General features: G+C 33.2%; 2 protein-coding genes across 3 annotated transcripts; one reads left to right on the top strand and one right to left on the bottom strand.

The window, feature by feature from the left end:
• Positions 1-4,160: 4,160 nt before the first annotated feature.
• ABCB7 (ATP binding cassette subfamily B member 7) lies at positions 4,161-10,830 on the bottom strand. 2 transcript variants are annotated; one of them, XM_090155589.1, is made up of 13 exons: positions 10,258-10,826; positions 9,971-10,180; positions 9,774-9,906; positions 9,517-9,703; positions 9,364-9,445; positions 9,193-9,281; positions 9,031-9,118; positions 7,346-7,678; positions 7,112-7,275; positions 6,923-7,052; positions 6,095-6,266; positions 4,704-4,807; positions 4,161-4,643 (listed from the first exon to the last, which is right to left on the bottom strand). In XM_090155589.1, exons 1-13 carry the CDS (start codon positions 10,417-10,419, stop codon positions 4,422-4,424), a joined length of 2,076 nt encoding a protein of 691 aa, XP_090011715.1. In that variant the 5' UTR covers positions 10,420-10,826; the 3' UTR covers positions 4,161-4,421. The 2 variants fall into 2 exon arrangements, with proteins under 2 accessions (XP_090011715.1, XP_090011716.1); XM_090155590.1 differs by lacking the exon at positions 4,704-4,807 and having other exon boundaries at positions 4,486-4,643; positions 10,258-10,830.
• Positions 10,796-11,862, top strand: pen-2 (presenilin enhancer, gamma-secretase subunit). Its single transcript, XM_090155591.1, has 4 exons — positions 10,796-11,193; positions 11,270-11,374; positions 11,434-11,489; positions 11,580-11,862. Exons 1-4 carry the CDS (start codon positions 11,133-11,135, stop codon positions 11,661-11,663), a joined length of 306 nt encoding a protein of 101 aa, XP_090011717.1. The 5' UTR covers positions 10,796-11,132; the 3' UTR covers positions 11,664-11,862.
• The last annotated feature ends 16,068 nt before the right edge of the window (positions 11,863-27,930 follow it).

Genomic DNA, 27,930 nt, shown 5'->3' with positions numbered 1-27,930 from the left:
GTATAAAGTAACTTTCAATGCTGAAAAATATTCCTTTAATTTAAATGAACCACAGCTTACACAACTTTGTAGGTACCGTTTATTGCCCCGTTAAAAGTTGTAAAAACCCCTCTTTGAACATTGAAGCATCGACAAGTATAGTTATTTGTCGATGATTGATTAAGCAACGAGGATAGAAAAAACAAATATTCGACGAGTTTAGAGAGCAGCTTATTCAAGTAATCGGGTACCCGAATATGCCATTTCCCATGTAGCACAAATCTTCCAATTTACAGTTGGCTGATGGTCGGACACCGGAAAAATAGTATGGCCATTTTATCCGACTAAGAGCCAACCCGAAATTTTGGGGGTTGACGTTTTTAACTTATTAACGAACATATAATTTAGTGACGTTTTAATGTTGGCCAAAACGAATCTATCACTATTTAGTCGAAAAGTAGGATGTTTTATGGTTGGTCAAACCATCTTTGTTTTGGGCACGGCGCCTACGCTTTTTTTAGGTTGGCTATGGCGACACTTAGGATTTTGAAATCGAATATTACGAAAATTAGGAAGTTTATAGGTTGGCAAATCCGTCTGTACCTTTTCACGTTGCCTACCCTTTTTTAATATGAATACCGACTCTGCCATGCCGTCAAAATGGATGGCAGATTTCAATTTGCGTCGGAATAAAAAATATTTTATGTTAATATTTCAAATTAATTATAAAGTACAAATTAAGTCGGCCGACGGTCCGCCCATGATCGGCCCACATTATTTTTTACCGTTAAAATGTCCTAGCGCATTTGTTTTTGGCAGGACATCGACTGGCCTTTAAATCACGACTCCGTACTATATCTAATCTGACTAGAAGTTTAATGTAAATGTACTTAGCATCTTTAAATAACAGTTGGTTGAATGTACTTTTAGAGGTCGAAATATGAACTATCTTTTGTATACTAGCCGACCAATTGCCAACTGATGTACGACGTTATATTTGCCCTTGCGTCGCACAAAACTAGGAAATATTCCGCTATAATAAAACAAAAACGTAAATATGTTTTAATTAACTTCTGGTATGATGTCTACTACTACGAAACAGTTCAAATAGTCAGTCGAAAAATCTATTATTTTATAATAAGTCCCCTCTGGCATAGGTCATATGGGTGTAGATGAATTTATTTGAAACAAGTATAGTTCACAAAGATCCCACATTTAATTAATTATAGAGTTAATTGTTAGTCTATCGGTAATTTGAATGCCTCAATTAGGAAAATAACATGTCAATCGGTTTAAATGACAAAACAAATTTAAATCTAGTAGAGTCGAAAATGCAGATTTAAATAATGAGTCGAAGAGCCGTTAAGAAATATCCGTTGGGCCGACGATATTTTAGGCGGACATTTCGACCCTCAAATGTCCGCAACGCCAATTACAATGGTCGGGTCCACGGGCCGACATCGTCGGTAAGCCGTCGCCGTCCTACATGGGTTTTAGTTACTCGGTAATCGACGAGTATTATCCAAACGATAAAGAACTATAAGTTCTTTATCGTTTGAATACGACACCTGGTGAAATAAATTCAAACTATTCCGAGAATTATGGGAAATCGCATTTTACCCAGAGTTCTTTGAAATTTTTCCAGAAATATCGTCTTCTTAGGAAAAGTTTTTTTTATAAATCGTTCCTGCATTATCTTAGTAATTTGATAATGAAAAAGTTGAATACTTTAAACAGGTAAGCAATTTATTCCTAAACTATTCTTTATAGTTTTCGTACATAAAATTATACAAAATATTATATTTTTATAGAAAAAGTTGAAATTTGTAGCTAGGCCTAGGGGGTAATGTGAGGAATAGAAATCTCTTATACATATTTCAAACATGGAAAACCAAAACCAGTAAGTTGAATTTACAGTGTAAACAGTGTCTATAGTGGATAGACTCTGGTGTAAATATAGTTACCGTTGCTATTGCTAAGTAGTTTTTAATATGACAATGTTTTTATTTGTAGATTAGTGGTTAATTATTCGTCAAATAACTGTGATATAGCGAAACCTAACATACCAACTAGAAATTGGACAAAACAAAATTTCCTAAAACCTTCAGTGAACAGGAAATAATAAAATATAAAAACAATCATAAGTCAGGTAAACATTTTACGAAAGGATATAAAATGGCCAGATCAAAGAAAGTTAGGATCGATACGCAAGATCACTTTCCAGTAGACCAACACGCAGCCTACACAGTACCAGGAAGAGCTGGTCAATTTCAGGAATATAGAATTGTTTTCCACTTCTGGTATTCTTTACATCTGCTAATACGCCTGTATCCTTAATTTTTCACGAGCTACAGCATAACCAGCCATTACAAATTTATAAAATCCCATAAACTTTTTTTCGAAAACTGTAACTTCTTCTTACGTTGAATGACTTATTAGTTGCTTTGTAAACCTCAAATTGCATCTCAGGATTTATGAATTGTTTACATTTATTCGTTAATTCATTTAAGGTGTCTTTTTTATTTTTTTCAAGCGTTGAAACCTTCTCTTTAAGCTCCTTATTTTCAAATATCAACTGTTTAATCAGAGCATCCTTTTCATTGATAATTGATGAGTAATGGTCTTTTATTATATACAAATGTTCACAGTGGCTGATGGTAAACTCATTCTTCATGCTCATTTGTGGTACTGGTAACGTACTTTTCTCGTTGTTAATAACAACATCTGCTCCTAGCGACGATGTTTCATCCGGAGGAAGAACCAGTTAGTTATAACCTAACCGTTCTGTAAATAAAAACACGGTAAAAATGTTTTAAATGACAATGGATTTATAAGTTAATTTCCAACCTTTGAAAGGCTTTAAAACAACGTGTTCAAATGATTTCCAAGGAAAGTAACGAGGGAGAAAGTCATTGTAATGTTTGACTCCAGCTGGATTGAAATGGTATCCACAGATTTTGCTAGTTGCTGAAGGAATCCAGTTTCAAATTTTGCTTTTGAACTTGTGCATGGTTTTAAAATCATGAGGAGCTGATTGAATCCTACTAATCCTTTCCTCTTTCAAAGTCTTGTCCCTTGGAAACAAATGAGAAAGCTAGCTTTACTCTTATAGCTGTTTTTCCCCAAACCGATAACACAACATCTTGTTCCTCCCCTTTTGGGAGTTTCTGAAGAACTGAAAATAATATACTATCATTAAAAATTGAACATTCAATAAAATAAGCGATATTATTTATTATTAATTACCTGTGTTGTCTCTCCATCTCGTTTGAAAGTCGTATTTTACACCTAAACTGGTTAAGCCTTTCCGATAACTTACGTAGCAGACGATTTATACGGTCCTAGCTAAGCAGACGGAAATCGCGAAAATGTTGATACCCATAATACCTAGCGAATCCCCAGTAGATGGCGCGTTTCAAACGAAAAAGATCTATTCGAGATGTTTTATTGAAGCGCCGGTACTCAGAAAATAACTCTACCATAGCATAAGACTACGGCCAACTTTGGTGACACGCTGTTCGCGGAACAAAGTTCGCCGTGTTACGCCCCCGCGACCTATTTTCCGGAGATCACGTGCCGGACAAAAATGACAATCAGAAAACTCTCAGAATTCGAATTCTTAGCCGGGAGTAGTGGCTCACTCCTGTAATCCCAGGCGTCCGGGAGGCAGAGTTTGTGGATGGTCGTGTGAGGACGACTCCCAATTCCCCAACGGGTGGTCGGAATACTTCCGCCACGGGTGTCCCCACGTATCCCCCCGTTGGCGTGGCCGTTACACACATCTCGCCCTGTTTAATCAGATGGTGTTTCGCCGGGCTCGCGGTCTTCTCAGACTCAATCAGCCTTTCTTCCTTGAATAAAAAAAAAAAAAATTCGAATCCTTGAGTACAGAGTTCTATATTATTTTTGTCGCCAAAAGACGCGCCATTGATGAAACTGAATTTTCCACAGTTTCCACTAGTTCGCCACTCCTGCAATTTTTATTAAAACAAGATAGCAACATAGCAAACTACAATAATAAAGAGGTGGTGTTTCTATTCTAATTACACAAATAAAATTGCTCCTACCCTTAGAAAACTATTCATTAGTTCCATGGCCAGGGTTAGGGAAAAGAGCCATGTTAATTAGACAGTGGACCCTTAAACCCCTAAAATTTTATCCACACAAATAATTGGAAAAACTTTCAACTAAAATTTATTTATTATATTTCGTTAACAACTAATAAATTAGAAATTATTTTTCACAGACATTTGATTTAACATTATAATATATTATTATAAATGAGACCTAATTCCCCATAACTGGGAATTATTATTTACATTATAAGTATCCGTGTACGATAATGGCAAATAATAATTTGTACTTTTTCAATTTTCATTAAACCAATTTCACAATAATTTCTAACTTATTGGATTAAACTTTAAAAATAAAGTTGAATTCTGTCAAGAACTTTCATTTAGAAAACGCGTTTGATGTTGTTGATTCCACAACCTTGCATACAGAGAGGAGGGATTTTTGAGTAAAGTTTGATGACTTCCTCTTTCAGCGACTTTGCCTCCTTCCAAAACAAAAATTTCATTCGCATCTACAACAGTTGACAGTCTATGGGCAATGCAGATTGAAGTACGACCATGAGATGCCCTACTCAAAGCAGTCAAAATTTTCTGTAAAAAAATGTACAATTTTCAATTGGTTGAAGGCTAAATTATATTGTACAAGCTTACATATTCAGTAATTGAATCTAAAGATGACGTCGCTTCATCAAAGACTAAAATTGGACTATTTTTAAGAATAGCTCTAGCAATGGCCACTCTTTGTTTTTCACCACCTTGAATTTCAATTGAAGTATTAGTAAAAGCCTAGGCATAATGAAGAATGAAAGCTTAGTCAAGTCAAACATGAACAGAGTAATTGTGGTAGACAAATGATATTTTTATTACTCTATGGTCTATTTATTACGCTGTCGTTTAAACAATTCTTCATATTCATTTTTAAAAGCTCTTTGAAACTTTATTTTCGTGATAAAAAAATTATTATAATTAATAATAATTGTGTACAATCCAGATCAAAAGTTTATATTTTATGTAGAGACCCGACTGGGGGATTTTTGGAAAGAATACCTTCACAAAAATAATGCACTAGCACCAATTGGCCAAGAGCAAAGCTGGAAATAGAAAAACCACTTTAAAAAATCATATCCAATCAGCAAGAACCCTTTCTCCTTAATGCCATGAAAAATAACAAAAATGTGCATTGTTTGGAGGTTTTTCTAATCACATGGGTAGTACCTTGGATAAAATAGGCGTTCGAGTTACTCAACTTGAAACTCGATTGTGTAATTGAACACATGGCTAATAAATTATATCGTGCTCACGCTTGTTCGACGCATGATCACACTCAGAAACCAAACCTAGTTGAATTTTGAAAATTCAATTCGAACTCTTAAATATTAATGTAATTGAAGAAATAGTGACGGCTAAAAACATGAAAATTAGCCTAATATCATTTTTAAGTGAAACAAGAACAATTAAATGAAATTAGTGTTAATTTTCATGTTTTTTGTCGTCACTATTTCTTCAAAAACTTTAAAAGTTCGAGTCGGATTTGCAAAATGGAACTAGATTTGGTTTGCGAGTGTGATCATGCGTCGAACAATCGTGGGTCTGATATAATTCATTCATATTTTCGTGCTGTTATTTTGGAGGGGTTTTTCTATTTCTGGTGCTAGCGCATTATTTTACACAGAATATAATGTTCGTGAAGGTATTCTTTCCAAAAAGCCCCAGTGGATTCTCTACATAAAATAGAAACAGAATGGCTGCCAAGAGAAAATGGGCAGAAACGTTTGATTTCAAAAGTTTTAAAGTTTACAATTTCACTTTCTACCATGAAAATGTTCAGTCTGGTGCCAGGATTTGAACCTGTGGCATTCAGATAATTTCGAAATTAAGAAGTTGCTTTTAAAACGACTATGTACATATAACAAAACCCCTTTCTAAATATTTGATTCAATAATTTATGGTGAAACTCTGTTGTTTGCCATTTTTAACAACGCCAGGTATAAGATCTCTCATACTTCCCCTGCCACAGAGTTATTATAGACAACTGATCTTACCAGATAATTTAAGACCCCTTTCTCCAACTTGAGTTTCAAACTTTTCAGGCCACCTTTGTATATAATCATATATTTCAGCCATTTTTGCAGCGTCATGAACTTCATCTAACGTTTTACTAAAATCTCCATAATGAAGATTGTACAAAATGGTATTGTGAAATAAAACAGCATCCTATATTAAAAAAACAAGGACCATAAGAATCCATTTATTACATAACTTAAGTATGACACTATGGTTTTTAAGTTCTTGGAATATTTCAAGATAATTAAATATTGATTAGTCTTAAAAGGAAATTTTTCCAGTTAATAATAATCAGCTAGGCTAATACCCAAGGCACCACCTTAGGCCCAAGTCAGCAAGCGACTTTTAAAGCCATTAATTCAGGTGGCCGGATTACAATGCATAAAAGTATGAAGGCAAGCCCTTCATGCCACTCGAGCCAACAGCTCCCTACACTTACTATTGTCGTTAACCTTTATGGAAAGGGGAAACTGAAGAGCTCGGAGAAAACCCCTTTAACCAGTGGGGAGAGAACTTGCTAACTCAACGCCGTAGTAGTTCAGAGTTTTCACCTAGTGTCACAAGCTGGGATCTAACCCGGCTCCTCTTGCTGCAAGGCGAAAGTGCTAACCACTTAGCCACCCCACATATTAAATTGTTCAGTGTTGAGTTAATCAATATGAATTATATGATTGGCTTTAATTTGAATTTGGTTGACTAAGAATTTTTTGGTTACAGGTTTTCTAATTAGTAATTACTAATTAGAAAATGCATAAGTGTCATACTTCTATTATGCTCCTTTTGATAATAAAAAAACGGAACTACACCTGAGGAACAACAGCTATAGATTTACGGATACTGTTCACATCAAGTTCCCTAATATCTTGATTATTAATGAGAACTCTTCCTTGTTGGGGGTCAAAGAATCGGTAAAGCAATCTTACAATAGTTGATTTCCTGTTCATAATAAAAAGAACATTAATATTTGCCATAATGTTGAAAAGATGAAATTTTACCCGCTGCCACTACCACCGACCAAAGCAACTTTTTGTCCTGCTGGCACTGTAAAGGATATGTTGTCTAAGATTGGCTGGCCTTTGACATATTCAAAACAAACATTTTCAAAGGTAACAGAAGCCGTTGTAGGGCTAACTTGAAGAAATGGAGCTTGGGGCCTATTCTAACAGGAGGAAATTTAAAATAATAAAATTTAGACCAACTTTCTAGATTATTATAAAAAAAATGCGTACTTTAATGGCAGATTCAAGATTCAGTAGACCGAACATGCTTCTCATATCGATGAGCGATTGTCTGACTTCTCTATACACGGAACCCAAAAAATTGAGGGGAAGAGAGAGTTGGAACAACAACCCGTTGACCATAACCAAATCTCCGACTGTCATGTTTCCTTCCATAATTCCTTGAGCGGCTAAGATCATTATAGCTGAAAGTGAGGCACTGAAGATAACATTCTGTCCAAAATTTAGGGCAGCCAAGCTGGTTGTAGTTTTTAGCGACGCTGTTTCATATTTGGACAATACTTTATCATACCTCTCAGATTCATATTGCTCATTATTGAAGTACTAAGAGAACATTTTTAAGAAAACAAAATTTATACATATTTCAACGTAGAATCCATTATTTTCATTAATCACTATGCTCCAATCAAAAAAAGAAGAGTTTTTTCTATCGAAATATATCTCTTACTTAGTCACTACAATTTGGTCTAAAACATTCTTACATACTGTTTGCTTAAATTTTAGAGACAACTTTGCATGCTTGAAATGTGTTATAATTTCCATAAGACAGTGGAAATTTACAGAATATCACTGCTTAAAAATTACAGTATCGCTCTGTAGATTTGGGCTATAGGTGGTATTCACGAAAAGATTGCCATTGCACTAAGGTAGATAGTCATGAGGGAAAGGGGGATGACACTAGCCTTCCACTACAGCGATGATGACGTCACGAGAATACACCCTATGGCCACCATTTTGAGGGCAGTTATTAATCCATGGAAAAAAAAAATGGGTGACGTCGACATACGTCACAACGATATTATTCTGACAGGAAATGTAAAAATGTAACTTCCGCCTTGAAGGAATATCAGCTAGGCTAATACCCAAGGCACCACCTAAGGCCAAAGTCATCGAGCGACTTTTAAAGCCTTTAATTCAGGTGGCCGGGGAATATCGGACAACGTACCGCGTATAGATTCAATTTATTAAATATATTTTTGTTTCCCCAAAAATTTTTTTCACCTCTTTGACGTTGTTCATTGTTATTTTTATACCAACAGTGGTTTTCATTTCCTAACATTAGTAGTACATGGAAGATTGACACCTCTCTATTTAAGGTATATATTATTATAATAATAATCATCAGATAGGGTAAAACCCAAGACACCACCCTAGGCGAAAGTCAGCTAGCGACTTTTAATGACACTAATTCAGGTGGTGGGGTTATTTTGCATAGGAGGGTGGTGGAAAGTCCCTCATGCCACACTAGCCAATAAAATAAAAAAGTACATACTTCTGGTAACAACAACTATAAAAATTTTACAAAAAAGTTAAAAATGCAGCGAACTAAGCAAAGAGATAAATTTTGATGGCAGTGATTGGGTGTAATTTTCATATTTATTTGTTGTTTTTTTGGAGCATAACTACTATCAACCACTTAACAAAGATTAAGGGTTAATTTACTACATTCCGTAGAATCTATAGTGAAAAATTAACTTGACAGAAGCAGTGCTCGAAATGGACTTAAGAACCGGAAAGTGTTTCCTTTCAAAGCTTCCGATTATTCTGTAAAACGGAAGCTGTGCAATAGAAAACAATCTTTACGAACCAGAATGATATGAGAGGAAAAACTTAAATGGAACAGCGTTCCAGTCCATTTGGAGTACTGGACAGAAGCAATAGAATGGTGCAATTACTTTGACAGTTTCGTAGTTTATCAAGGAGTCGATTGCTTGGCTGCCAGCTTCAGAATCAGCTTTATTCATTTGTACTCTAAACTTAGTTCTGTAGATTAAAATTGAAATGTTAATAACACACTGCCATATCCGATTATAACTTAGGCTTGAACTAAAAATTACCTCCACTGAGTTACTGCTAAAGTGTAAAGTGCGTAAGAGCTAATGCAACCTAAAGTCACTAAAGCAAATTTTCCACCAAACTTGTAGTACTATAATCAACAGAAACACCTTTCAAATATTTGCCATTACTAAAATATTCAAAAAACAGGATTGTAGGTATGAAATACTTACTAATATACTGCTAACGAGTGTAACTTCAAAAACTGTGGGTACTATATTAAAAACCAAAGCAGAAAGCACAAAATTTATTCCTCTATAATGAAAAAAGGAATAGTTTAACTTATAAAACATTTCAAAAATACATATTTTTCAGGCATTAAGTACCTTGTACCACGATCGATTACTTTAGACAAGGCGCCAGTTTGCCTAGATAGGTGAAAACTAAGGTCCATGTTATGCAGATGTAAGAAGACATTTTGGGCCACTCTTCTTATTGAATTATGAGCCACTTTTGCAAAAACGGCGTTTCTTAATTCATTGAAAAGAGCTGAACCAGCTCGCGCACCTCCATCTGATAATAACCATACAAAAATTAGATTTAGTGATAAAAGTTTCGAAATTTCCAGAATATCTATACTTACATGCTAATAGTAAAGCTACTGCTATTGTGAAGACGGAACTGGCCGGATCATTGAAGCTTAATATATCTCCAGTGTGCTTATTCAGATGGTCAACTGCATGTTTGAAAATAAACGGTACTTCAACATTGATAACCTGCGATTTTTATTCAATTTATTTAATTTTGAAGAAAACAAATAATATTGATATAAACACAAACCTTAGAGCCAATGAGAAGACCTACAGCTGCCACGACTCTAACTTTAATTCCCAGTTTATCTTTAGGCCACAAATAACCCAGCATTTGCTTGATGATGAGCCATCCAGTGACTTCTTTAACAGGAAGGCGATTGTTGGATAATACACCACCAGAAGCTCCGGGATGAAAACATTGTCGAACATTTATTTTCTTTTTTATAGTATCTGAAGCCTGATATTAATATTATTAAAATAATATATTATGGTTTTTTGGGCACAACTTCACCCTCATTTCTTTATATATGATACCTGTTTTTCTACTATTGTTGATCCTTTGAGATTGAGAAAACGGCAGCGGTAAGGTAAACCGTTTAAATTAACTTTAAGGGGATGCCGATTCCCATTTTTTAAGATACTTGGCTGAAAACAAACTTTAGGTACGATCTGCAATCTCACTGAAAACCAAGCCATCTGCAAATTTCAATATCTTTACCTCATTTTTTAAAATTCACCTAATTTTACAAGCGTTCTTCCGTTTCTTCGATCATTTCGACCATGATTTCGATATTGGACGACTCCCACCTTGGATGAATCACTCCAAGCTCCCACAAACCACTTCACTCTCACGGCAAAAGTGGGCCTTTCCAAAATTCCCTCGAGGTGAATACGTTTTGTCTGTTCTCGGTGTACTCTTTGAACTCTAAAACAAACTAATCGCCTGTTCCGAGGTTGAGAATTACTCTACACCATAAACTGAAAAGGGGGTATAAAGAGAGTAAACTGATAAAATCAGCTGGTTATCTATTCTACTAGGCGGCCATCTTAGGAAATCATTTTTAACGCGCTGCTGAGCACCATTTTTCAGAGCCGCTCTGTTTTAAAAGAGTGTAAGTTTTCTTACGGCAAATAAAAACCTTTAAACCTTTAAACCAATTTTTTACCCCGACTCGAGCTATTCGCTACCACAGAATCGGAGTATAATCATGGTATAATTGCGTCATAGAGATGATAGAGTTACTCTTCTTACCCTACTCCGAAATCCTAGAACAAGCGAAAGGTATCCACCTACTGAGGTCATCAGTTGAAAAAATATCGTCTGCTAGTAGACAATTTGGTTTCGGTGCTCATAGCATCTGTCAAAATAAAAACATTGTTACGAATTCCTTTAATTAATTTTATTTATAATGGATATAAGAAAAATAAGGAACGAAGATAAACTTAATTTATGTCGATGGTATTACAAAGGTAATATAATTAAAATGGTTATTCTTTCGGTCTTTCAGCTATCTAAATAATGTTGTCATATTTATGACTTTAACAGGGGGATTTTTCTGTTTACCTTTTTTGTGGTTCATCAATGCTATCTGGTTTTTCGATGAAGCATTTCGTAAACCACAATATCCAGAACAAACTCAAATAAAAACTTGTATGTTTCTATTTTCTATTCATATGTGTGATTTGATATTGATGTATAATTTACTTTAGATGTCATCCGTTCAGCAGTGGGAGCTGCTATTTGGTTTGGAATTTTAATAGCATGGGTAGATATTTAATTTAATTGAGCCCCAAACTTTACATTTATTTACCATTAATAGTAAAATAAATGATTTAAAATCAACAAAATTTTGCAGGTAACCGTTTTTCAGTTAAACAGGGCTGAATGGGGAGAAATTGCGGATGATATTTCATTCATTATACCTACTGGAATTCCTTAGTTCTCTGTAGAAATTATCCTTATTAAGATACTATGTATTTAATTTTTGTAATAATTATGTGTATTTTTAACACTTCCACTTTGTAATATTTATAAGTAAAAATTCAAAGCATATTTTGATGGTATTAATTTTGATACTTATAATTATTAAAAATTTCTGCTATAATTTATCTGTAGTTCATTGTATAGTATTAACTTTACTTGTAAGTTGAACCAGTAAAAAAACTAAAAATCTGATAGAGTCAAGGGGCGGTTTTTAGAGTTTATTGCAAATTACCAACAGAGGGTCTAAATTTAGTTTTTACATAGATGATACCACATTAAAACGCCAAATTGTAAGTAATAAACGTTATTGATTTGCAACCTAGATTCAGACATCTGGCAAATTAATAACATCAAAAGTCTAAAGCTATTACTGTTGTTAAAATATTACGTAGCAAATATTCAACCTAGTTGTAGTTTTTAAATTTTAGGTGTCAATATGTATGCTACTATGGTTTGGAGGATATGTTGCTTCCATTTAAAACTGTCTTTTATGAACTAGTTAGAAATAAAACATGGAATAGTTTGGTAGAATGCTTTTGAAATAATAAAACTGGGCCAATTAACTGATCGTATACCAAATAATGTTTTCTTTGCACTTCTAAGAAATTACCAAGGTCAATAATATAGCCAATATGAGACCCAAGGATAGGTGTGGTGACCATGCACCACTGTATCCATCGCTATAGTTATATTTTGATATCCTTGAACCTCAACAATAATTTGATCAATTTTGCTAAACCCTTAAATAAATGGCGGAAGTATATGAAGCTTTGGCAGAAAGTGGTATCACTTTGAGATTCATAATCCCGGCCGCAATTATATTTCAATTTGCAAACGTCGAACCCCTCGAGTGGGTCACTAATAGCGTTTTCCATTTGACAATTTTGACTCATCGAGATTCAATCCGAATCCGTCGCTGACGTAATAGGCGCTAGCATATTAAACTCTATCAGAATATAATTTATTGAACTGAGTTACATAAAAAGCGCAAGCGCTTATTCGGTAAGCATGGGTTTACAAAAACAAAACAAAAGAGAGACAAAAAAAAAACGAAAAATAGGAACGTATTAGGTCCATCTAAGGGTGTGCAAAATAGCACTTGGGAAAGTTCGCGAATATTTGTTTTTCTTGATCAAATAGTCGAATATTTGAAAATATAGGAAAAAAGTATTTGGTGTTTTCAAATAGTTAGCAAACCGGTCGAATAACCGCGGTTCTTTTTCTAATTTGTTGAGTTTCAAGGCTATCAGAGGAGAACGCTGTGAAATTTCCGAACAAGTGCTTATTTCTGGCACGTCTCTTTAGGCCACAGCGGCAAGGACCATATAAAGAGTAACTTGCACGTCCATTATTCATACCGTGTGTATTAAAACTTCTTAGTGAAAGGCAGAATTTGTTTATTCTAGCGCCTATTGGCTAGATTATAGAATTATCTAGAATAGCAAAGTAAAACTAAAACGTAAACCAAGTTCAAAATTCAAAACAAAACTAATAACTGGGAGAAAGGTTGAAGTAAGTCACTTTTTTCGGTGTTGAATTTTTGAGTTCACTAAATTATTGGTTTAAAATTATTATAAATTAAATTAAATATTATTTTTTTATTTGTAATAAAAGATTCGAAATACTATTTGGTATTTGATCAGTTAACTGGCTTAAAATTTTGCTCTAAAAATATTCGACCAAATTATTTGACGTTATAAATATTCGATTTGGTATTTGAGGGTGCCTTGATATTCGATTCGATCCTCAAAAATTGGTATTTGCACACCTCTAGGTCCATCCCATACATTTGTCAAATCTAGTCTTAAAAGCACCAACTGAAGAACGCGATTTTACAGCAGACGGGAGAGAGTTCCAAGAATTTACCACACGATGGGTGAAGAAAGTTCGTTTGGATAACGTTACACATCCGGTTTTAATTATTTGTGGACGGACTTCCTGTACATATACTAATTTAAAATAAATAAATTTAACCACTATTGCACAGTAAAAACATATTTATTGCTACTACAGCTGTTTCGGCTCCCTTACCGGAGCCGTCGTCAGGTAGATACAAAATGAACAAAAAGAGAAAGATGTGACGTAGGGGACGATATACAATGTTTTTTAGGTCCACAGTTTTTTAAGTCAAATGAACAATTTCACAAAGGGGACGACGTTTTCGTAGGCGGGGCCGTCAATGTCATTGATAAGGAGGTTGGTATTTTTTAGTTTTATTATTTCGATTGACTCTCTAATGTTTAGCTTAATTGGGTTGTTTTCGTTGGTGATTAATTTAGCTTCGTTTATGTCAATTTGATGTCCACGCCCCCTGCCTACATGTTCGACTATAGCTTTGGGTCATTTTAGTCGTATGTCAGCGTCGTGCTCTTTGAGTTTGGCTTGCAAACACCGTTTGGTTTGTCCCGCATAGCTCATATTGCAAGAACAATTCAGTAGATAAATATCACTTTGCTCCAACTTCGTAATTTTATCCTTACGGGGGGGGGGGGGAGAATTTGGAAAAGATTTTGTTGACTGGTTGGAAGAATAAATAAATAAATAAATATGTTTTTACTGTGCAATAGTGGTTAAATTTATTTATTTTAAATTCATCTGGTTTTAAATATATTTGGAGCATTTCTACCGCTCCTAACCACTTGAAAGAATTTATCTGTGGGCAGATCATATAGCCCATGCACGAGTTTAAAGGCTCAACTAAATCAATCCGCAAACGTCTGGTTGCTAGCGATTGCATTCCGAGCCTCTTCAAGCGTTCTTCGTAGGAGCACTGGCGAAAGCGAGGAACCATCTTGGTAGCTTTACGTTGCACACACTCAAGACACTCTATGTTCTTAGCCAAATTTGGACTCCATATACAGGAACAGTATTCTAGGTGCGGGCACACATACATGTTGTATATAATCTTGACAGATTTCTCCTCGAGACGAGAAAAATAGCGCCTTAGTAGGTAGAGAACACGGGACGCCCTTGCCACTGCCGCACGAACGTGGACGGTGGGGCCCATAAGACTACTTGAATACCCAAATCACGGACCTGGTCAGTGGGAACCAAAGGCCGGCCGGACGAATCGTAGGTAAAGCGTGAATTAGTTTTACCGAGGTGCAAGACCGTAGACTTAGTAGCGTTGATGCTCATGGAATTGGTGCTGGCCCAGGCCTCGACGCGGCAGTGAGATCCTCCTGAAGTGTGCGGCAATCCACTTGAGTACGATTGCGGCTTCCGACTTTGTTGTCGTCTGCAAACAGCTGAAGAGATGAATGTTTCACAGCCATGGGCAGATCGTTGATGAAAATAACAAATAGCACAGGGCCCAAGACTGAGCCCTGGGGGACCCCGCTGGTGCCCGGTTGCCAAGCAGACGTTGAACCACCGTGGGAAACGCGCTGGCTACGGTCAGCTTTCGTTTTGCCATGGTAACCGAAAACGTTTTTGACATCAAGATTTGGGATATTTACATTGAAAATAACATGGGAATCTGAAGAATTATAAGGGTCCGCCCTGTGAAACCTTTCAAAAAATGAAAATTTTTGAAAATTTCAAAAACGTTACAAAAAAGTTTAAATTGATTTAAAAAATAAATTTTATCAAGTTAAAATGCAATTTGGTCAATTGGGGGACCCTTAAAATCCTTCAGATTCCCATGTTATTTTCAATGGAAATAATTCCAAATCATGTTGTCAAAACGTTTTCGGTTGCCATGGCAAAACGAAAGCCCGCCCCAATTTTCCCCTGCAGGTTTTTCAAGTAACATGAAGGTGTACATTATACCCGACTTTGAACAAAATTGGTGGTTATCACCTAGGGTCGTCTCCTTGTTAGTGCATGATCCTTCTTTAGTTCGGTATCCGGTCGATAGAGGGAGACTGCTGTCCTATATTATCTACTTGGGTAGGACTTCTTTCGTACCAACTATAATTATCTTCGTCTTAACCGAGAGAAAAATCTTTCATATCAAAACCCAGGTAAACCCATCGTAAATCCTTTTTCTAGAATGAGATCAGCTTATTCGCTTAATGTGTTTCTATTCACGAAGTGGGTATGGAAAATAAATAAATGCCGCTCTCTTTTTCTTCAATTTCAATTCAATCAATTTTCAATTATTTTATTAATACTTTCAGGGTTTTTTAACAAGTTTTTTCGGGCTAAGTCACTGTTGACTTGTAAGCCCGATTTGTGTGTTACATTATATTAATGCGCGAGTCTTTGAATAAAATAGTCACGTTTTTATGTTAGTTTTATTTGTAAGGCTTAAGTTGATAGTGCACGTGCATTTTTTTCTTCAGGAGGAGTGTGCGAAATTGAATGAGCCCTTCTATATTGAAACATTAATAATAATCAATAATAATCAGCTAGGCTAATACCCAAGGCACCGCCTTAGGCCTAAGTCATCTAGTTACTTTTAAAGCCTTGAATTCAGGGCCCCGGGTCTTAAGTATGGTTACCAGACCGATGATAAACCGAATACTTCTGCGCAAGTTTCCATACAAGAGTGACTAAGAAAAATCATATCAAACAAGGAATGCTTCTGCGCAAGTTTCCATACAAGAGTGACGGAGAAAAATCATATCAAACAAGGAATACTTCTGCGCAAGTTTCCATACAAGAGTTACCGAGAAAATTCATGTCAACCAAGGAATGCTTCTGCGCAAGTTTCCATATCAGAGTGACTGAGAAAAATCATATCAACCAAGTTATGCTTCTGGGCAAGTTTCCATGCCAGATTGACTGAGAAAAATCATATCAACCAAGGAATGCTTCTGCGCAAGTTTCCATACAAGAGTGACTGAGAAAAATCATATCAACCAAGGAATGCTTCTGCGCAAGTTTCCATACAAGACAGACTGAGAAAAATCATATCAACAAAGGAATACTTCTGCGCAAGTTTCCATACAAGAGTGACTGAGAAAAATCATATCAACAAAGGAATACTTCTGCGCAAGTTTCCATACAAGAGTGACTGAGAAAAATCATATCAACCAAGGAATGCTTCTGCGCAAGTTTCCATACAAGAGAGACTGAAAAAAATCATATCAACCAAGGAATGCTTCTGCGCAAGTTTCCATACAAGACAGACTGAGAAAAATCATATCAACCAAGGAATGCTTCTGCGCAAGTTTCCATACAAGAGAGACTGAAAAAAATCATATCAACCAAGGAATGCTTATGCGCAAGTTTCCATACAAGACAGACTGAGAAAAATCATATCAACAAAGGAATACTTCTGAGCAAGTTTCCATACAAGAGTGACTGAGAAAAATCATATCAACAAAGGAATACTTCTGCGCAAGTTTCCATACAAGAGAGACTGAAAAAAATCATATCAACCAAGGAATGCTTCTGCGCAAGTTTCCATACAAGAGAGACTGAGAAAAATCATATCAACCAAGGAATGCTTCTGCGCAAGTTTCCATACAAGAGTGACTGAGAAAAATCATATCAACCAAGGAATGCTTCTGCGCAAGTTTCCAGTACAGGTACTAATTCGCCTCTGGTCAGATATAATTTAATTCATCCTGAAAAGGCAATACAGCGAGAAGTTTAGAGAATTCTTACCAGTGATGGGCATTTTTGAAAATTTTGTTATAACTCTCACTCCACCTCATTCTCAATTCTAAAATTTTAAACTCAAACTCATCTCCTCTAACCACCGTAAACTAACATTTTATCTCATCTCCTTTCATTAAATTTCGCTAATTAATCTAACCTCGCGCACACTCCAGCTAGTTTTGTTGAAAAATCTGATCTCATCTCAGGCTCTTTCCGTTTATGTAAGTCATAAAATATCTCCTTTCAATCTCCTCTCTCTGAAATGCATTCTTTGTGAAACTCCTCTCACGCTCCTGTAGCTCCTTTTGAAGTTTTGCGCATCTCAACTCCTCTCAGCTTCTCACAGGGGTAGAACAACGACGACATTAGATTTACTGTCTTTAGCTTCTTTTTAGCCTTCTAACGTCAGCATATTATGTTATTGTACGTTTGGGCTTTGTTATTGGCCAAAGTTACATAATTATTTCCAAGAAGGTCATGTTTTTATATTTCCTTTGTTTTGGTTTTCTTACATCTAAACTCAAACTCACCTCATCTCACCACCGCAATCTAACTTTTAAGCTGATCTCGTCTCATCGCATTTCACTACTTAAATTAAGCTCGCTCACACTCCAAATACATTCTTTGAAAAATCTTATTTTCATTCACTCTGACTTAAATTCATAGCTTGGAAACTCATCTCACGCTCCTCTCCATTTGGAAGCTTAGAGCATCTCAAAACCTCTCAATTGCTCTCACTGATCTCACGGTGAGATGAGAGGGCCCATCACTGATTCTTACTCCATCTAGTGTCCAACGCCAGTACTAATTCGTCGAGCTTCACCTTAAATGATCATGGTAAATACCTGAATAAAGTTCAGGGGAAATAGGATAACGTCAGATAATTTGATATCTGTAAATATTGCGGCAACCCAAGTAAAGCCGTTTGGCCGTCTTGTCCGATGGAAAAATTGGCAGACCTGTTCATGTTTTTGTAGGCATTCCCGCCAGACGTAGTTATTGGTAATTGCGTGTCTGAAAACATTATATACATATGTACGTAGGACAACCTAGATCTAATATTGTGATATAGGTAAACGTGTTAGGTTATGGACAGGGAAGTGTGTCTAGAGGCAGAGCGGGGGTATCCCGCACTCTCTACGGCGAGGAAGGGAAATGCCTTTTCGCCCGCAGCAGGAAGGCCGCAATGACGAACCCAGCCCTCTTTTATTATTAGTCATCCGCATATACGCGCTGTCCATATGATTAATAGTCCCTGGATTCACCTTACCGTTACACAAAGAAATACGCCCTTTGATTAGGTCGTCTTTCGACCAGACAAAGGCCCTTTTTTGTCTAGCTCTATAAAAAGATTCTTCAATTAAGCGAAAAATTATATTACCTACAAAGTTTAAAATAAGACCGCCTTCCGGGAAAGGTATTACTTTATTCACTAGCAAATCTGACAACCTCGGAAAAGGTAAAATTTGTATAGAGAAATCCGAGGGGTCGAACATTCTGAGATAAAAATCTATTGGATTAGCAAACCCAATTAATTTTTTCCTGGATTTGCGAATATTTTTAAAAATCTTTTTGTACTTTTAAAAATAATACTGTATTTTTAAAAATCCTACTGTATTTTTAAAATTTCTACTGTATTTTTAAAATAATACTGTATTTTTAAAAATCCTACTGTATTTTTAAAATTCCTACTGTATTTTTAAAAAATCATACTGTATTTTTAAAAATCATACTGTATTTTTAAAAATCATACTGTATTTTTAAAAAATTCACGGATTGGTCGATTTTTCTTTGTAATTTTATGTATTTTCAAAAATGTGTTTAAAAATCCAACTTTATTTTTAAAAAATTCAAAGATTTATTTTTACTTGGATTTGCTTAAGAACTTTGTAAATTTTTGGGATTTTCTTTTGGATTTTGTGTGAGTTGTGAATATTATGGAGCATTTATAATAGTGGATTTCTGGTTATTCAGGCGGATTTTGTGGATTTGCGCATTTTCTCATGCATTTAGTGAATTATGGATTTTTAGGGGAATTTCAACCATTGATTTGTTAAAAATCATGTATTTAAAAAAAATTTAATTATTAACGCGAATCTTCAACCAGTCTGCAAATAAGTATTGATATTTTTGCTCGAATTGTACCAGAAGCTTTATCCCATCAAAGATTGCAACCGAGTATAGCCTTTTCTTAAGAAGTTGGCAATGCTTGAAACCCCCTTTTGACGCGCCGTGTTGTGTTCGCTTGAAACGACTCACAGGAGCGTATTCTAAACTTCCGTACGTACTACCCCGCGTATACCACTTCTGTTCGATAAAAATCGACAATAACCCACACTCCAATCCAAGTCAAACGATGTAGTACCAGAAGAATATAATATATCTCTTACGACAGAAGTACCAATCTAAGTCGCAAAGGTGAAATATGAAACTAGGCAGTAGGGACATACATAGGAAGAGTAGGGAGTTCGATACTTCCTCGCGAAGGTTTTTATTATCGATTTCTGTACATACGAACACGTAGATCTTTCCGAAAGGAGAATATTTTGGAGCTCACTTTTGGACGTCACAGGCTACTTCCAGCTCGAAAATAATCTAATATTTTATACCATTTCTTGTCAGCCCCCATTATACCACCAATGACGTTACGCTGACGCATTAAGATTGTCTTACAGGACGACTCCTCGACATTTAATTATCCATGTCGATGTTAAGCGAATTGTCCATAAATCTAGGGCGGGGGTGACCCAAATGGGCTATCTTTAGTAAATAGCGATCTCGATCTCCAAAATGCCAATTTGGACCTCCAAACTGGTGATCTTGGCTTCCAAAATGGTAATCTCGGCCTTCAAAATTGGAATTTGGACCTACAAAATGGCTATCTCGACCTATAATATACCAATTTGGAACTCCAAACTGGCGATCTCGACCTTCGAAATAGCAAATTGGACCCCCAAAAATGGCGATTTGACCTTTAAATTGGAAAGCTGGGCACATCTGCTTGTCTGGTGAAATGGATTCTTCAACCTAAGGGATATATCCAGAATGTATTAATTTCTACTTAAGAAGATTTACTATGTTGGGACGACGGGGGGATTGGAAGCCACTCTAAACATAATCATTTCAGAAAAAAAATTAATAAATTCTTAGATATATCTACACAGGAATCCATACCTCTACTTGGAATGCTTATCCTGCCGTATCGCGTAAGGTAAGATCACTCTGACGGCTTTGGCCCCGCCTACGAGAGATAAAATCCCCTCTCACTTAGTTGTTTGTTAAGTTAACATAGTGACGTCAAAAAAACCGTCAGCCACAGTGAGTCGAAAATCTGCCGGGATAAGCATTCCAAGTAGAGGTATGGATTCCTGTCTACATGAAATATTTTTTGAAGAGTAGTTCCCATTCAATCTGTATAGATGGCGCCTGCGGGCGCGGTTTTCAAATTATTCCGTAGTTCGAATTTTACTCAAATAAAATTCGCGTTGAAAGGTCTCTGACGAAACGATGAAAGCTCTTCTTAAGGCGTAATAGTTTCTTAAAACTTACTTTCTTCTTTCTGCGGTGGCGGGATTCGAAATATTTGCCTTGGCTTTGTACGTCCGCCCCACTCGGTCATTATTATTCTTTCTTCTGTCGGCAGAAAGAACGAAAGTTACGGGAGAACTTCTTTTTATCGCGTTCTTGCTTCATTTTGCCTGATAAATGAGGTCCGAGAAGTGGACAAATGTTCTACCTCGCTTTCTCTGTATTTGTTTAATCAGAAGTATATGACATATCTTACGAGATAAGTACTCTATTTTGTCTGGTGTCATTAGCGTGAAACATGGTTTTTACAAACAGTCTTCCAAAGTGGTAAATGACGGGTATCAAATAAAATCAGCTAGGCACCACCTTAGGCCCAAGTCATCTAGCGACTTATTATGCCTTTAAACAGGTTACAATGCGTAGGAGGGTGGTGGCAAGCCCTTCATGCCACGCGAGCCAACAGCTCCCTACACTAACTATTACCGTTAACCTGGAAGGGGAAACTGAAGAACCCGGGCGAAAAAACCCTCAAACCAGTAAGGAGAGAACTTGAAAACTCTACGCAGAAGGAGTTGTATCGAGTTTTCACCAAGCGCCACCAACAGGGATCGAACCCGGCTCCTCATACTGCGAGGCGAAAGCGCTAACCATATTTACCATATTTGCTATATTGACCACTTTGGCCAATGTCATGCATTTTACTCTAAAATAGTGACATTTTGGTAACACTGCTTCGAAGGTTGCAGAGGATTTTTCCAAATCTTTTTCGGGAAATTCGTAATTGTGAAATATGCCATATAGTGATTTATTACAACTATTACATCAGGGGGGAATATTGTTCATGAACAAGTAAATGTTCCAACTCATTTTTATATTTTACATCACAATGCCAGGCCAATTCTTAGTCGTGGTACGGTGTGAACTGAAAGTACCTTGAACATGTGAAGGTCCTTTCTTTTCATACTAGAAAGATACTTATCTCTTAAGAGATATTTTATATACTGCTGAAACTAAGGAAAGATAATGCTAATTAATTTCGCTATAGCACAAATCTATTCGTTGCTTCATTTCTAGATTTTAAGAGAGGTTTTATGTACTTCTGGATTTTAAGAGAGGTTTTATGTACTTCTGGATTTTAAGAGAGGTTTTATGTACTTCTGGATTTTAAGAGAGGTTTTATGTACTTCTGGATTTTAAGAGAGGTTTTATGTCTTCTGGATTTTAAGAGAGGTTTTATGTACTTCTGGATTTTAAGAGAGGTTTTATGTACTTCTGGATTTTAAGATAGGTTTTATGTACTTCTGGATTTTAGGAGAGGTTTTATGTACTTCTGGATTTTAAGAGAGGTTTTATGTACTTCTGGATTTTAAGAGAGGTTTTATGTACTTCTGGATTTTAAGATAGGTTTTATGTACTTCTGGATTTTAGGAGAGGTTTTATGTACTTCTGGATTTTAAGAGAGGTTTTATGTACTTCTGGATTTTAAGAGAGGTTTTATGTACTTCTGGATTTTAGGAGAGGTTTTATGTACTTCTGGATTTTAAGAGAGGTTTATGTACTTCTGGATTTTAAGAGAAGTTTCATGTACTTCTGGATTTTAAGAGAGGTTTTATGTACTTCTGGATTTTAAGAGAGGTTTTACGCACTTCTGGAATCACGCATTTCCTATTTCTATGTGAAGATAAAAATAATTAATTTTGCTATTGAAATTACTTTCAGCACATAAATCCTTTCATGACTTCATTTCTGGATTTTTCATTTCCTAGTTGGATGTTAAAATTTCGCTATTTAAATTAATTTCCACACATAAATCTATTCGTACTCACCTTTTTTGGGTACTTCTCTGTTAAGAGCTATATTATATACTTCTAGTTGCACTGATAATTTAGAGTAGATTGTTATAGCGAATATGGAAAAATACCGCTATGGTTATGATCGTGAATGACCCCGAAGGTCAAAGTTTTTAAATAGCCCTGTTTTTAAAAGCGGAAGTTAAGAATTTGAATAGAGTCGAGGAAAATGGGCTGACCCCGTTATAGCGATTTAATTCAAAATGAGCTTAATGGCTGCCAGAAACGATCCCTGCGTGACAGTAGACCGTCAGCTCACCTTCAAACGCCATTTGCCAGAAAGCTCACTTCCTCCACTTTTATTCAGCCACGCCCCGAAACCGACAAACGCGGTGCACTTGAAATTCTAAATATACCAAGACGTTCATTCCATTTTTATTGAGTACCAAATTTTTTATTTAAAAGATTGCCATTTTCTAGGTACCTGAAAAATATAATAAATATAAATATAATAAATTTAAGTTACCTGAAAAATATAATAAATATAAATATAATAAATTTAAGTTACCTGAAAAATATAATAAATGTAAAGATAATAAATTTAAGTTACCTGAAAAATATAATAAATATAAATATAAATATAATAAACTTAAGTTACCTGAAAAATATAATAAATGTAAAGATAATAAATTTAAGTTACCTGAAAAATATAATAAATATAAATATAATAAATTTAAGTTACCTGAAAAATATAATAAATATAAATATAATAAATTTAAGTTACCTGAAAAATATAACAAATATAAATATAATAAATTTAAGTTACCTGAAAAATATAATAAATATAAATATAAATATAAATATAATAAATTTAAGTTACCTGAAAAATATAATAAATTGAAATATAATAAATTTAAGTTACCTGAAAAATATAATAAATATAAATATAATAAATTTAAGTAACCAGAAAAATATAATAAATATAAATATAATAAATTTAAGTTACCTGAAAAATATAATAAATATAAAGATAATAAATTTAAGTTACCTGAAAAATATAATAAATATAAATATAATAAAATTAAGTTACCTGAAAAATATAATAAATGTAAAGATAATAAATTTAAGTTACCTGAAAAATATAATAAATATAAATATAATAAATTTAAGTTACCTGAAAAATATAATAAATGTAAAGATAATAAATTTAAGTTACCTGAAAAATATAATAAATATAAATATAATAAATTTAAGTTACCTGAAAAATATAAATATAAATATAAATATAAATATAAATATAAATATAAATATAAATATAAATATAAATATAAATATAAATATAAATATAAATATAAATATAAATATAAATATAAATATAAATATAAATATAAATATAAATATAAATATAAATATAAATATAAATATAAATATAAATATAAATATAAATATAAATATAAATATAAATATAAATATAAATATAAATATAAATATAAATATAAATATAAATATAAATATAAATATAAATATAAATATAAATATAAATATAAATATAAATATAAATATAAATATAATAAATTTAAGTTACCTGAAAAATATAATAAATTGAAATATAATAAATTTAAGTTACCTGAAAAATATAATAAATTGAAATATAATAAATTTAAGTTACCTGAAAAATATAATAAATATAAATATAATAAATTTAAGTAACCAGAAAAATATAATAAATATAAATATAATAAATTTAAGTTACCTGAAAAATATAATAAATATAAAGATAATAAATTTAAGTTACCTGAAAAATATAATAAATATAAATATAATAAATTTAAGTTACCTGAAAAATATAATAAATGTAAAGATAATAAATTTAAGTTACCTGAAAAATATAATAAATATAAATATAATAAATTTAAGTTACCTGAAAAATATAATAAATATAAATATAATAAATTTAAGTTACCTGAAAAATATAATAAATATAAATATAATAAATTTAAGTAACCAGTAAAATATAATAAATATAAATATAATAAATATAAATATAATAAATTAAAATATAATTAAAATATAATAAATTTAAATATAATTAAAATATAATAAATTTAAATATAATTAAAATATAATAAATTTAAATATAATTAAAATATAATAAATTAAAATATAATTAAAATATAATAAATTTAAGTAACCAGTAAAATATAATAAATATAAATATAATAAATATAAATATAATAAATTAAAATATAATTAAAATATAATAAATTTAAATATAATTAAAATATAATAAATTTAAATATAATTAAAATATAATAAATTAAAATATAATTAAAATATAATAAATTTAAATATAATTAAAATATAATAAATTTAAATATAATTAAAATATAATAAATTTAAATGTAATTAAAATATAATAAATTTAAATATAATTAAAATATAATAAATTAAAATATAATTAAAATATAATAAATTTAAATATAATTAAAATATAATAAATTTAAATATAATTAAAATATAATAAATTTAAATTTAATTAAAATATAATAAATTTAAATATAATTAAAATATAATAAATTTAAATATAATTAAAATATAATAAATTTAAATATAATTAAAATATAATAAATTTAAATATAATTAAAATATAATAAATTTAAATATAATTAAAATATAATAAATTTAAATATAATTAAAATATAATAAATTTAAATATAATTAAAATATAATAAATTTAAATATAATAAATTTAAGTACAATAAATTTTAACACAACGCCCCTCCTAGGTGCAAGACAGAAAAGACAAGTTTTTTGGGAGCACGATGTAGATCGATGAATGAATGAATATATATTTACTCCCATGGCTCAGGACACGAGTCGGGTTCTTCATCGGAAATATAGTGAAACGCGATTCTCCTTTCTTTTTCCATTATTTAAACGAGTTCAGTCTATTTCGTCAAACACTTTGCACTTGCCAGAATCATCAAAAGGGACTACTAAAACTAAATTACGAGCAGAAAAGACGTCGATTTTCGGTTGGATTGCTGTAGCCATACGCTCCGAAATATAGTGCGCGTTAATTTGAACTAAATATTAATTGAAACTCGGTTTATAAAACCAAAAGTTAAGTTAGAAGAAACCACCTATGGACTGTGAGAAGGATGATAAAATACGCGAAAAAGTAGATTAGTCCATAATTAAAAGGGATAATATAGCTAAATCCTAAACAAATTTGAAGAAATTAAAAAAACTTACTACTAACTCGTACCCAATAGGTCTTCGAGCAAAAAACGCGAAACTCGGATCAAATAGATCTTCGAGTAATAAACTAAATTAAAATTAAATAAAATAGCCAGAAATTCCAACGGTAGACCGGTTTCGTTCTATTTGGAACTCATCAGTACCGTGCGGGAAATCTGGCTGGCGACTGTCAAATCTAAAGGAGAAACTAAGCCTAAACCTTAAAAATTTATAATAAAATTATAATAATAATAATAATTATATTATAATAAATTTATTATAAAACCAAAACCTTATTTAGAGTAAAAGAAAGGTTATTAAAATTTTATACAAACGTTTCTAAGTATTATTTAAGGTTATATCAGGAAAATATATATATTTTAAAAAATTCACAAGAAATTGGTGCAACTTGACGGATTTCTATATTCTAGAGAGAAACATCACGTGACCGACTCGGCGCGAGAATTTAAAAAATTCAACCCCCCCTCCCGCTGCCTTCTTTGGAGTCCCTTTAAAGAACAAATCCCATTTATAACAGGGAGGAAACCATAAATATGAATTCACGAGTGACTTTTGTCCCAGGAAAAGATCCTCTCCGAGAGGTAACCCCATTAGAGGGCGATTTTTAAATACACTAACGAGGAGACGACCCGAGGTGGTTCTCACCGATTTTGTTCAAAGTTGGGGGATTGTTAGACCTAGATGTAACATGAAACCCGTTAAAGGGAAAAGTTAAGCTGGGCTTCCGCTTTTCCATGGCAACCAAAAATGTTTTTGACAACATAATATAAGAAAAAGTCTATGTAAAATAACATGCGAAAATGACAAATTCTAAGGGTCCCCCCTGTGGAAAACTTCAATAAATCAAAAATAAAATTATTTAAATATTTTTTTTTTGTAAATTTAACATTTTTGGATTACTTTGGACAAATAGGGGGGAATAAAAACCATTTGGGGTGAACTCGAGCTAATTTGAATAAATAGGTCGAAATTTTAGGTACAATACAAAATATTTGTAAAACTTATGCCGTGATAACTGCCATATATTTTCGCCGATAAATCTTAAAATTTCTACATTACATTATCTGAACGATGTCAACAGATTTTTAGATTTCGATAGAAAAACGACGCCATTTTATAAAATGGCGGATACAAATATAAATCATGGTGCAATAAGTTAAGTAATTTGTATCCGATTAACCTAACATTTTCTACGTTACATTATCTGCGCGAATGAATAGATTTTTATAGAAATTCGACACCATTTTGGAAAATGGCGGATATCAATAAAACTCATCGTGCGATAAGTTCCGTAAATATTCGTCGATTAATCAGAAATTTTCTACGTTTCATCCCTGTGGAAAACTTCGGGGCTGGTTGTTTTAGGTGGCCGCTGTAGTGCTTAAGGCGGAGCAGCGGTGTACAAATACATATACTTATGTGGAAAACTTCAATAAATCAAAAATAAAATTATTTAAATATTTTTTTTTTGTAAATTTAACATTTTTGGATTACTTTGGACAAATAGGGGGGAATAAAAACCATTTGGGGTGAACTCGAGCTAATTTGAATAAATAGGTCGAAATTTTAGGTACAATACAAAATATTTGTAAAACTTATGCCGTGATAACTGCCATATATTTTCGCCGATAAATCTTAAAATTTCTACATTACATTATCTGAACGATGTCAACAGATTTTTAGATTTCGATAGAAAAACGACGCCATTTTATAAAATGGCGGATACAAATATAAATCATGGTGCAATAAGTTAAGTAATTTGTATCCGATTAACCTAACATTTTCTACGTTACATTATCTGCGCGAATGAATAGATTTTTATAGAAATTCGACACCATTTTGGAAAATGGCGGATATCAATAAAACTCATCGTGCGATAAGTTCCGTAAATATTCGTCGATTAATCAGAAATTTTCTACGTTTCATTATCTGCCCGAGTTAATTAGACCTATGGGTTTTCCAATAATAATCCGACGCCATTTTGAAATATGGTGGATATAAATATAACTTATGATGCGATAACTGCCGAAATTATTTGTCGATTTACGTGAAATTTTCTACATTACATTATCTGACCGAATAAATAAGCCCCTT

This window comes from Leiobunum rupestre, chromosome 8 (assembly GCF_980474605.1).
Source record: "Leiobunum rupestre chromosome 8, qqLeiRupe1.1.hap1, whole genome shotgun sequence".
Taxonomy (NCBI): Eukaryota; Metazoa; Arthropoda; class Arachnida; order Opiliones; family Sclerosomatidae; genus Leiobunum; species Leiobunum rupestre.
This window is presented reverse-complemented; position numbering and strand designations above follow the sequence as displayed.